Genomic DNA, 13248 nt, shown 5'->3' with positions numbered 1-13248 from the left:
AGGGGGGTTGCTCTGTGACTTTGTGGCGGGGGAGGGCAGTTACAGATCTTATGCAGCGGTCCTTATCCTGGCTCACAGATCCACGCAGCAGGGGATATGTAACCCTACCCCCCCTGCCAGAAAGTCACATAGCCGACACATACACACAGTCCCCCCCAGGAGTGCTGGCAGGCTCCATTGAAATAACCAGTCCACCAGTGCGGAGCCTGTCATTCCGGGAGTTTAGAGGCATCATTTGCATCCGAACACTGAACCCGCCCCCCGCCACAGTCTGCGTCCCCGGTTTAAAATATTCCCGCGAAAACAGCAATACAGACAACGGTGTTCATTAACAAAATCGAAATGATTTTATTTTTTGGGAAGGGGAAGGGGGTGAAGGGGGTATGTAACTGGAGAGGATAGTCAAAATGAACTGGGTAAAGAAACGGGGGCAGGTTCAGCTTTTCTGTCCACAAACTGAAAAGTCACTGGTTGCCCTGCTCACTCAGGAACCTAGCTTTCAAAGCCTCCCGGATGCACAGGGCGTCCCGCTGGGATCTTCTAATGGCCCGGCTGTCTGGCTGGACGTAATCAGCAGCCAGGCTATTTGCCTCTAGCTCCCACCCCGCCATAAAGGTCTCCCCCTTGCTCTCACACAGATTGTGGAGCACACAGCAAGCTGCAATAACGATGGGGATATTGGTTTCACTGAGATCACAGCGAGTGAGTAAGCTTCTCCATCTCCCTTTGAGACGGCCAAAAGCACACTCCACCACCATTCTGCACTTGCTGAGACGGTAGTTGAACAGTTCTTTTTCTGTGTCCAGGGCGCCAGTATAGGGCTTCATGAGCCAGGGCATTAGCGGGTAGGCTGGGTCCCCGAGGATGACTGTAGGCATCTCCACATCCCCAAGAGTTATTTTGTGGTCTGGGAAGTAAATACCTTCCTGCAGCCGTCTAAACAGACCAGAGTTCCTGAACACGCGAGCGTCATGAACCTTGCCCGGCCATCCGACGTAGATGTTTGTAAACCGTCCCCGATGGTCCACCAGTGCTTGCAGCACCATTGAAAAGTAGCCCTTTCTATTGATGTACTGGCTGGCCTGGTGGTCCGGTCCCAGGATAGGGATGTGAGTCCCATCGATAGCCCCACCGCAGTTTGGGAATCCCATCGCGGCAAAGCCATCTATGATGACCTGCGCGTTTCCCAGGGTCACTACCTTTGGGAGCAGTACCTTCACGATTGCCTTGGCTACTTGCATGACAACAACCCCCACGGTAGATTTGCCCACACCAAAGTGGTTCGCGACTGACCGGTAGCTGTCCGGCGTTGCAAGCTTCCAGAGGGCTATGGCCACTCGCTTCTCAACTGTGAGGGCTGCTCTCATCCTGGTATTCTGGCGCTTCAGGGCAGGGGACAGCAATTCACAAAGTTCGAGGAAAGTCCCCTTCCGCATGCGAAAGTTTCGCAGCCACTGGGATTCATCCCAGACCTGAAGCACTATACGGTCCCACCAGTCCGTGCTTGTTTCCCGGGCCCAGAATCGCCGTTCCACGATATCCACATGCCCCATTGCCACCGTGATGTCCTGGGCGCTGGGGCTCGTGGTTTCTGACAGCTCTGTGCTACTCTCCGACTTCAGGCCATCACGGCGGTGTCGTAGCCTCCTCGCCTGATTACTCTTCATCTGCCTCAGGGAAAGGTGTATGATAAGCTGCGAGGTGTTGAGAACGGCCACAAGTGCAGCGATGGTCGCAGCGTGATCCATGATCGCAGTGCTGTGGCGTCCGCGCTGTCACTGACCAGAAAAGTGCGCGAACTGATTTCCCGCCGGCGCTTTCATGGAGGGAGGGAGGGCGTTAGTGACGGACGGATGACGACAAATTTTTTTTACCCAGAAGGCATTGGCGGCTCGACCCAGAATTCCGATGGGCAGCGGGGACTGCGGGAACTGTGGGATAGCTGCCCACAGTGCACCGCTTCCAATATCGACGCTCGCCCGTTAGTGTGGACTCACAAAGTCGAATTACTGTCCTTAGTGTGTCCTTAGTGTGGACACACACGTTCGACTTTGCAATATCGATTCCACATATTCGATTTAAGTAAAATCGAATTACCCTCGTAGTGTAGACATACCCTTAGAGAATAAGAAGAAGGGGACTATTTTAGACGTAAGCTGAGAGTGGGAGAAAGACATGGAGTAGACGATGAAAGGATTAGGAAGAGTGTAAGGAGGAAATGAAAGCTGAGATTTAGGTGGGACAAGATCACATATAGAGGCTTGAAGATGAAGCCAATCAAGAAACGTAAGGAGAACTGACAGAGTTGGGATAGGAAGAGAATTTTGAATAGAGTGAAATGAGGAGAGCTGAGCAGTGCGGAAAACCAGAGAGAAGGTTATTATAGGTGAGGTTGGTAGCACTGCCTATTATTAAGACTGCCTGACACTTCCCCTTATAAGACCCTGTTTTCAGTTACTTATAAATTTGCCAAACTTTAATCATTTAGGCTGAAGTTTTCCATGCTGAGTGTCTTAAATGGCTAACTGATACTCAGTTTAGAAGTAGTTTGGACTCTGGCTACCTGAAAAACTCATCTCTTTTCCTGCGTGACACATTGACAGTTGTGATTAGACAAAGTACTGGAGCTTACAGGCCTTTGGTTTAAGCAAGAGAGGGCTAACAGAGATGTGTTCTTCTGACTTTCTCCCTTGATTAGATAGACCCTGTGTTTGATCACCTTTCAGGCTTTCCTGGGCAATCATCTCATTTCTCAGGCTTTTCTGGAGGTTGTAGTTATTAAAGCTAAAGGTGAGGAAGAGGAGAGTAGTTTCTTTGCATGGGGTGGGAAGTATTCTGAGTATTTTGACCTTTTCAGTCTCCAAATGTGTAGCCAAAACAAAAACCTTTCCCAAATTTCCCCTCACTATTTTAAAGCTAAAATTCTGTAAAACTTTCTAGTGGTCCTAGCAATGACAAAGAATGGTAAACTTTTTCTAAGGTTTAAGGGGCAAACCTCACATCATCAAAATTCCCTCCTGCCTGAACAGTCTGAACAGCAGTATTTCGGATACAAAGTGATAAACCCATCCTCCATTGTAACTGAATCTATAGCAGAGTGCTGGGTACTCCCTGTTGCACATCATTCTGCGCCATTTCTGCAGCAAATTGGAAACTGAGGCTACCAGAGATGTATAAGGATTATAACTGAAAACTCTGGTTGTGACTTCCATGAATTTCAGGGGGTTGCTTAAATTTGCCATAAAATCCAGTGCTGCTTGTAGGAGGGCACGCCTTCGCTCCTGTCTTCTTGCCACAGACTCCAATAGTTGTGTATTCACAGAGCCATTTATTTGAGTTCCCTTCACCATCACCACTACAGTACCTGTGCAAGAGTCTATTTACAACATCCCCTGTGCTTCCATCCCCCTTCTCAAAACCTGACAGGAGCAGAGGTCTCCCTTCACTGAGGCCTCTGTGAGACTGGGCTCAGCAAGCCCTGTTCCTCTTTCTCCCCTGGCACGTCCTTCCCTTGTTTCTTTGTCCGTCTGGACTGATTGGCCAGGCCAATTATCTAATTACCTCAGTTGGCTTTCTCCAGGGGAACTAACTGGTGTCTGAGTGGTCAGAATGCAGGCTTACCTGTTCATTCCCTGCTCTCCAAGGGCTCCGAAATGACCAGCAGCTATGTTATCTCCATCCAAGGAGTTTTCCTTGAGACCTCTACCAGCTGCCGGTCTTCTACCTGGACCGTCTCCAGACCTAGAAGCTCGTTTCGGCGACCAGGTCTGTGGCTGCTGCCAAGGGGGCAGATCTCCTCAGGGAGCCCCTGCCATACAACCCCCAGCTTGGTGTGCAGAGTCCCCCGCGGTGCACCGGAAGTTGGTCCTGGCAGGCATCAGCAGAATCAGAGACCTCCTGGACTACAGCCAGAGGGAGTGGGTGGATCCCCTGGTGCTCAGCCAGCTCATGAGACTCTCCACCCCTCCTACTTCCCAGCATGTACTCCAGGAAGTGCGGGCAGGCTTATCGCCCGCCTCTCAGGCTTTCCTTGAGCGGGTCCTGTGGGAGGGTACTCCCCACTCACCCCTGGCCATCTGAACCTTGTTATTGGGACCCCTGCCCCGTGAGCCACCCCAGCCCCCTCCCTTCTGCAACCCGAGCTGGCTGTGCAATCTGCAGCCAGTTCATTTCCGAACCACACCCAGGACATCTATACAAGTTTGTGCTCCATACCTTTCACTTCCTCACCCTCGTGTCCTGTCCCGATGCCAAGTGGCAGGCCCTCCTACCATCTGTGGAGGGTGAGGAACCCCGGTGGGCCAGCCTGTATTCCACCTTGGCCCCCCCGGCCTGCCAAGGATGTTAGTTGGTGGCTCCTTCATGCAGCGCGGTTCATACCTGGCGTGGTTCACCCCTTCCCCAATAGCTGCCCCTTCTGTAGGATGAGGGAGACTTTGGCGAACATCTATCTCAAGTGTTCCAGGTTGCATCCCCTTTTCAGGCTCCTCCAGAACCTTCTCCCCAGGGTCTGGCCGCACTTTCCCCTGCATCTCCTGATTTAGTCACACCCTATCCATGGCCCCACAAAGTCACGAGACCTCCTCGTCAACCTCCTCCTGGCGCTAGTCAAAGTGTCCATCTGTAAAACCAGGAGGAGGATGCTGGATGGGGAGGTGCTCTACGACTGTGGGCCCATTTCTGTTCCTCCCTACGATCACGCATCCAGGCAAAGTTCCTCTAGGCTGTGTCCACTGGCTCCCTACACACCTTTTAGGAGCAGTGGCACAGTCCAGCGTTGTCTGCTTGGTGTCTCCTTCCAGTTCCTTGTTTGTAGTCCTCTGACCTCACTCCTGTTCCTGGTTTTTTTTTATTAGTTGTCCCCCGAAATTATTTGAGTCCTGGGTTTATTCACTCTTCCCCCTAATCTGCTTGCGCCCGCCCACCCCCAGGAACTCGGTAGGTGTTCATTCCCTGTATTCTGCCACAGCAAACAGGAAATTGTGCTGCAAAGTTTAGAGCTGTTGCGGAGGTATGAAGGACAGATATGAAATGGAGTAAGCAGTATGAAGATAGTGGAAACTGACCTGGAGGTGTGTGAGAACGGGCATAGGCACTTGAGGGAAGCACGGATTGGGAGTGGGAATATTAGATATCAGGAGGAGAGTGGAAGCAGTTGTGGGGAGATGGATGAGGAAGGGACCAAGCAGTTAGGAGGGAAAGTTATTGAAGAAGCCGTTGGAGCAAGCATGGGGGGAATGGTTGGGAGGGAGCAGCAGTACTTCTTCCTTGGCCCGGGCTGTGGAAAAAGCAATTTGGGCTTCTTTTTGTCTCTCTATCACTTTAGCATGGGGTGTTCTGGTTTTGGTTGAGACAAGCTTATCTATCAAGTGAACCAAAAAGTTTTCTTATTGACTTGGTTTCATACATAAATATTTTTCCCCTTGGTGCAGCCTCTAAGAGCTACTGAGAATGTTAGGCAGTCAGTTTTCTCCAGTTCATTTGGCCTTTTGTTTTGTGTTGCTGTGATATATTTTCTGTCAACTGAAATTTACACATACTCTGTCTGACAGGGACACTTAGCCACAAGGATTTCCTAAGGAGAAACTTCCTCATGCGGTGGGTGAGGATTATTCATTTTTCTTTGGTCATGATGGAATTTCCAAACTCTACTAGCTACAGTGGAACATCACTGATCTGTCAGCCTCACTGGCTCTGCCTCAGCATAGCAGCAGAACTTTCCTGATATGTGTTGAAATGGACTGCAAACCAGAAAATCATTTTCAGTGCAGATTTGCTGGTTTCCAGTTTACAAAGGTGCAGTTTAATAAGGTTCAAATGTATATTAAATGAAAACTGCTAAAAGGAAGGAAGGAAGACCCTTCTCTATAATACTTGAGCTGTGTTACTTAGGTTTCAGAAATATTACTATCTTCTTTAATCCTCTAAGAGAAAACAAACCAGGAGTTGGCACAGGATTTTCAGTTCAAGAATAGGTTGTCGAAATAGTGCTAAGTATCCCAGAGAGTTTAATTGGAAAAGAAGCCACTGTCAGTCAAACAGTTGGAAGAATCACTTTCTTCAGAGAAGAAGAGATTGGGTATCTGTCAGGAAAGTCTCGTTTGGAGCAGGAAAGGCATATTTGCCAGCAGTCCCAATCTGTCCGGCACAATCCTGGGTTTTCCTCACTCCCCTGGCCAGGGAACAGGAGCTGAAAAATTGTAGCTGAAATTCTTTCCAATAGCTACTAGAAGCAATTGTTCTAAGTCTTGAAGCTACCTCTCCTTTGCCTGCTTTTCACCAGTCCCCATGCAGGTTTCCCATCTTCTTTCTCTAGAGCGGTCTTTCAGAGCCTAAGAAGCCTACAGTCTGGGCTTCTCCTGGTTTGGCTAGTTAGAAATATGAGGATTAATCCCATCTTTCATTTGGGAAATATATGTGGGGCGGGTATGACCGTCTATTATTAATATTGTCTAACACTTCCCATTTTAAGACCCTGTTTTCAGTTGCTTATAACTTTGCCAAACCTCAACTGTTTGGGTTGAAATTTTCCATGCCAGGTGTCTGCCTCAGGCTAGTTTTTTAAGATTGCAGCCAAAACAGTTTAGTTGTTTCTGAGAATGAGGCTAGAAAAAAATATGTTGCTTTGTCCACATTAAAAACATTCTGGCATCCTTTAGTTTGAACATTTTTTGCACTCCGTGCTTTGGAGCAGGCAATTGATATTTGGCAGAAGGTGGCCTTTATGTTAGGGGATGTTCCTCTCGCTATCCCAATGAAAATCTGACCAAATTTGGCCAACTTATAAACCTTAGAAAAAATTGCCATTTGCACATGCTTAGTAGAGACTTCTTAGATTTTAGTAATGAAATTCCCCCAAAGATTCCATCCACACTGGGCATGCTCCAGCCTGGAGCTGAGCAGGACTTTCTCTGCAATTGAAGGCCTGGGCTGCTGCAGGCTGTGCCAGGTACGGTTGGAACTGAGAGTAGGGAGCCTGTTTCTTCTGTGCTCTTAGGGACTCCCCCACCCCCGACTGGGCCCAGGCAGTAGGAAGGGAGAAGCTACTTGATATGAATTCAGAAAGGACAAGAGCCCGATCTGCTGGATGGGGGGTAAGCAGGCAACCAGGGAGTAGGACTGGGACAAGGAGCCTTCTGGGGGAGATTGGGATTGCAGGCTGGTGGTGTGGGGAGAGGGAAACTGGGTCTGGGAGGTGGGGTAAGAGGGAGACTGCACCTGGCTTGGAAGCAGTTTGGGTCTGAGTACCTGTGGGGTGGGGGGAACGAGGTGAGGGAGGACGGGAGACATATCTGAAGAGGAGTGTTGGTGTGGGAGGGGAACTGGAAGAAGCAGGGCATAGAGACTGAGATATGGAGCCAGTGGGAGAGGAGACTTTGATTGGATGGAGAGCCTGGGGAGGGAGATTGGAACTGGAAGCCCGCAGGGACAGGCAATGTGGGTGGGAGGGCAATTGGAGGTCGGGGGAAGGGGAAACACATTGGCTGGGACTGGCTGGGCAAGGGGATGGGGGAAGGGAGGAGAAAGAGAGAGACTGGGAGTCTGGGTGTAAATTGGGACCAGGACAGTGATCCTGGGTGGGAGAGACTAAAACTGCCTGGGCAAGAAACTGCCTGGTGGAAAGTGAAACTGACAAAAACTTTCCAGGAGAGCTGGTGGTGCTGAGTGCCATGACTCTGCCTCAGTAGCTTCCAGCCTACTCCCCCAATTGCAGGGCCGGAGATACGGGGCATCCCTACTCTCTGTTGCTGTGACCCCAGAGGTGGGGATGCTGAGCACCCTGGCTCTCCGCCTCTCCAGCCAGGCTGGAAGTCTCTTGTCTTTTTCACTTGCTACCTGAAATTGACCAGCACCTTCTGGCCAAGCAGCCAGGAAGCTGAAAAACTCTGTTTTGATTCTCCCAAAACAATTTTTTCTCCAGAACCCTCATCCTGCTAAAGAAAATTTTATTTTTTGCCTTTTCATCATGGTTTGTGACAAAAAACAATTCAAAAAAGCAAAATTTTTCACAAGAAGGGATTTACGTTTTCCAGCCTGCTCTAGCTCCAGGTGTATTATGAAAGAGGCAGAGGATTACACAAAGAGAAAGAATGGTCTCATTATTAAGACAGTCAAATGCTACCCTGGAGAATTGCTTTCTATCTCTGACAGTGCCACAGAGTTCCTTTGTGATGCTGGGCAAGTCACTTAAACCGAGCTTTTCAGAGATGCTTACTAATTGCGTATTCCTCATTTTATAGGTGTTCAGTTTCAGACTCTGATTAGCAGAAGTCACAGCTGCATCTGAAGTCAGTGGGAATTAAATTGCTGTATAATGCTAAGTACTCTGAAAAAAAATCAGGTCTTAGTTGTCTCAACTTGGGCACCCAAAATTAGTGGAAACTTTTTACTTTAGTCTCTCTGTGCCTCAGTTCCCCATCCAAATGGAATTAATACCCCCAACCCCTTGTTTCACAGAGGTTTTGTGAAGATAATTGATATTTGTGAAGCACTCACTATAATGATGAGCATCACAGAAAAGCCCGCAAGGAAATTAATCAATCTGTCTTCAGAGTTTGAATAGTGTGCAGTAAATAAGGTCTAGGGGCCCACATTGAACAACCAGAATAAAACAAAATATTGAATACCTGCTCATTAAGAGAGCTCTGCTATTCTGTACAGTATATGAGGCTGGGGTCCTATGGAAATAATGGCATGTGATCATGCATTTAAAGACTTTCATAATGCATGCACATTAATTCTGCAACATTAATGCAACGTTAATTCTGGCAGTTCCTAACTTTTGAATGCTTGACCATTCCACCTTAATAATGTTATTTTAAAATAGTGATTTTGTGTGTGTTATGTTTTTTATTCTTTGTTTTGAGAAGGAATCCTTAAAAATGAAGAACAATGTGAACTGATCCCTAGACTTGAAAATTCACCACTGATTTTTCCTAACCGTGGCTGTAGGTCCGTCAGTGTTCAAGTGCCTCCCAAGTTGGTTCACAGCTGTGGTGCGCAGAGCTGCTTAGGCTGCTGCTGATAACTGCGCTAAGGCTGCCTCAAGATCTCTTCAAGTCAGCTGCTAGCATCTTAGCAGCCAGTGTGACCTCTGCCCACTAAGAGAAACTGGGTAGCATGGACTAGTCTTGTGGATGAAGCAAAGGATGGAAAACTAGAGAATCCCATGCTCTGGCACTGACTCCAATGACTGAGTGACTTAACTTTTCTTAGTTAGTCCAGCTATAAAATGAGGCTGATAATTTTGCTATTCTTTTCCTTGTCTCCTTTGGTTCCCCATCCCTTCTTATCTCTCTTTTTCATGATGGAAGTTGCATTGATGAGTCCAATAAAGCAGCGCTATACTGACTCCCTTGTTAGTAGTGCACTTTCAGGAAGGAGGAAGAAGGGCTTCACATCTGAGCCCAGTGCAGTACTTCCTCCTCCCTGGCAGGCAGGCTGCTCTAGTGCCACATGAGGAAGCAACCAGCAAGTAAGGTAGATAACTTGTAATGGGAGTTACTGCAGGAGTATTTTGTAATTAAGAAGAGGTTTGTTATATTTGAAACTGCAGATTGTATTTGCTCTTGTGCTGCATATGAACTGAAAATCTGGCTCAGGGAGTTTTCTATCTGTTAAAATGATTAATGCCTGTATTTTCTTGTCCTCTTTCAGGAGAGAAACCATTCAGATGTGATGAGTGTAATTTCGCTTCCACAACACAGTCACATCTGACACGACATAAGCGTGTCCATACTGGTGAAAAACCCTACAGATGTCCCTGGTGTGACTACAGGTAACAAGTCATTAATAAGAAAGTGATGAAAGAGTTAAGGTGATCTTATGAAGTTCATTTGAAGTCACCAGTGAAAATATATTGCCATTAAAATTCCATCAGTTCAGCAGTAATCGCATATTAAATTAGGAGGTAACTTAAAAATTAGTCTCATAGTATTGAGATATTATTTTAGAAAGAAAAACAAATGATGGGAAACTTTTTAGTGGTAACACTATAATGCTAATACAGAATGTTGGTTTCACAGCTGCTCTGGTGTCTATTAGAATTCTCCATGGTGAGACTACTTATCTGCATTGCCTTTTCAAATCAACTCTGCTTTTGAAAATTTTCTCGGTTGAGTTGCAGCCATTCCACCAAGAAAGAAAAGCTACCCCAAAAGGCTTAGCAGCCTGAGCACTCATCAAACACATATTAAAAGTGGAAGCAAGTGGAGTTAGTTAAAGTTAAAGTTTCTGCTACTGTTTTTCCTTCTTGCCAGGCTAGTTGATCGGGCAAGGTTGGAAGAAGAGCATTCTGCGTGGTAAAGTCGCATAAGATACTGCCCTAAAAGCCATCCTGTTTTGACAATATCATGGCTGCATTGTTAAGCATGCAAAAGTCAAGAAAAGAGATAAATTAAGGTTATTTGTGCAAGCTTAACTCGACCGCATAAGCCTTATATACATTACAATGCAGTTCTTAATTAAATGGTCATATACTATTTTTCAAATGCAGTGTAATATATGCTTTCTCTTTGATTGTATTTTTGGATTTTTTACATCTTATAGCATTGTGTACTATTCTGTGTATGCTATACAAAGAGTGCACGAAAATCATTCACATGCAGCTTACGAGAATTGACTTACAAAGTTTTAGAAATGGATAATATATTTGGGAAAGGGTATGTGATCATGTCATTAAAAGTTATCTCAGTGCATATACACAAGAGGAACGTTAAACTTGTGAGTGCAGTTCTGCAGCATTTCTTGACTTGTGAGCGCTAAGCATACAACCATAATGTTCTTTTAACATAGCTTTTTTTAATGGCCTTTCCTAGTGTTTAAAAAAGAAAAAATATAATCAAGGTTAGACACTTCCAGAGTGCCCTGTCCCACGCAGCATGAAGTAGATACTAGGAAGCTCCTGAACTGCATGCATTAGGAGCTATACAGTTTCTGCCTTACAAGTGCAAAGTGAGGGCACCATTGAAGGAAATTGGAGTCTTTCCAATGACTTCAATGAGCTTTGGATCAGGCAGTGAAGCCAGGGTTTGTGTTGGGCTCTACATCACTGAATGTTCACCTTCAAAGAGGCACATAGAAGGTGAGGACTTACAAGGATTGCAGTGAATATGGCAAGATGTAAAGACTCCTGAGGAATGCTGTCCCATTCCCAATGCACCTTAAAAGGGGCCTCATCTTGCAAACCTTCACTCTCATGAGTAGTCCCTACTCAGAGGAGTAGGCCTCAACTAGGAAATAAGAGAAACGTTTTGGTGATCTAATGAGACTCATTTGAAATCACCAGTGAATGGGAGTGCTTCTCGTTGCTCATGTAAGAGTTTGCGGGATTGGGCCCTGGGTGCACAGTGAACGAATGGACAGCTCCTCTAGAGCTTTACCTATTTCACTGCTCATGACACAAAATGCATATCTTACATATTGATTGCAGTGTTGTTGTAGCTGTGTTGGGCTTAGACAAGTTGGATGAGGTAACATCTTTTATTGGATCAACTTCTGTTGGTAAAAGAAACAAGTTTTCAAGCTACACAGACCTCTACTTCAGGTTTGGGAAAGGTGCCATGGTGTCTTAAATATTGTGTCCGATAAGATGTGTAGTGAATGAGGCTAAACTGCTGGCCAGGGACAATTTTCCAAATACTCTAGAGATCCCAGGACATAGAAGGTTTTTATAAGTATTCTAGTGTGTTTGTAGTTATTTTCTTAGAGAAGAGACAGAACAAAGAAAATAACCTAAAATTCATCAGAGTGCATAGAAAACCCTCTGGCAGCCCCCACTTCCTTGTTTATTTGGAAATAATTGTCCCATGACTATAGTATCTCAGAGCTCCTCTGTCACGGCTCCCTTCTGGGCCAACGTGACCAACTCCTTGTCCAGCAGGAGATTCCTTATGAGCGCTGGCAGTGATGCAGAAATTAGAGCTGTTGCTGCTGCAGTTGAGAGGCAGAGACGCACCCTGCAAAGCTGCTAAGGAGCCAGGAATGGGACCGCTGTGCCTAGAGTTCAGCATCTCTATATCTGCCTGCCAGCTTCCACAGTCCTGGGATAATAGCCAAGGTTGTTGGCAGCTATGTTTTCCCCACTCCATCTTCCTCTTTCCTTTCCTTTTTTTTTTTTTTTTAAAGTGGCTAACATATTGCCTTCCTCTTCGTTCTCTCACTCCTGTGCTGGGACTCAACATGTGGTCCTCTTCAATTGTAAACCAACACCTCAGCATGTGTTATTGTAGGCGCCACCCTTTGGAAGAACATGAAATTGAGGCTGTAACTATTTGTAGGCATTAGAGAACTTTTTGCAGTTGTAAACATGTTAACCTTCATGTGTTCTGCTCAAACTCTCATGTTGGTAATTGTATCCTGCCAGTCTACTCTAAGTTCCCCCAGAACAAGTTGTTAGGTCGTTGCTGGACTACCTTAAATACTATTTTGTGGTAACTCTTGGCAAATGCAGACTTTTTAATTGTAATCACTTTCATTTCAATGAGAGGAGTATTCTTTAGTTTGTGTGTAGAAATACAGTAGTGTTGCTTGCACTCTTTTACATCTGCTTTCAGAGGTGAATTACATGATCTCTGCATGCATTCCATAAGAGACAAGCTGGGTGAGTTAATATCTTTTATTGGACCAACTTCTGCTGGTGAAAGACACCAGGTTTTAAGCTCAACAGAGCTCATCTTCTGTAAGGCAGTTTGAGAAGCTTTAGGATGAAAGGATGCTAATAAAAGAATAAATATGAATTTAGAAACTGTTGTGATTAAAATGTGGATTGTTTTGCAACTATATAAGCACATATCGCTTGTCTTTTTTATTAGCAACAGAGACTAAAGTGGAATAGACTATAAGACATCTAGGGAAAAAGATTGGTTTGGGCTGGATAGAATAGAAAGGAGAAAATATTCTCAATAACTCACAGTCAGCAGGGAAATTCCATCCTTAACTAGGGAAAGGCTTGAATGACTGTGGTGTGCCCAAGTGAATAATAAACTACTTTCAGAATTTTATCACACAAATTATATAATTCGTAATGAAATCTATATTCCCAAAAAGAAAACAAGTGTTGCATTGAATTGTATATACTTGATTGATTTGTTTATATAAGCTATGTTTATGACTGTAGCTCCAAAATTGTGCAGTATGTTATCTTACATTGGGAGTCATTTGCATCTTGACCTTGTGATATTTACTTTTAGACTTCTAAATTCATAATGCAAAAATACATTACCTCATGGCAAAGAAATTATCTTCTAA

The 13248-nt window shown here is 45.6% G+C and overlaps 1 protein-coding gene across 1 annotated transcript in view; it reads left to right on the top strand.

The window, feature by feature from the left end:
- ZNF407 (zinc finger protein 407) overlaps positions 1-13248 on the top strand; it is a 442750-nt gene that overhangs the window by 268127 nt on the left and 161375 nt on the right. The window contains exon 7 of the mRNA XM_024212187.2: positions 9658-9778. Coding sequence (XP_024067955.1) covers positions 9658-9778 — 121 coding nt within the window. The remainder of the gene's footprint in view (positions 1-9657; positions 9779-13248) is intronic.

The sequence above is a fragment of the Terrapene carolina genome, unplaced genomic scaffold, assembly GCF_002925995.2.
Source record: "Terrapene carolina triunguis isolate 2854851 unplaced genomic scaffold, T_m_triunguis-2.0 Scaffold58, whole genome shotgun sequence".
NCBI lineage: Eukaryota > Metazoa > Chordata > Testudines > Emydidae > Terrapene > Terrapene triunguis.
This window is presented reverse-complemented; position numbering and strand designations above follow the sequence as displayed.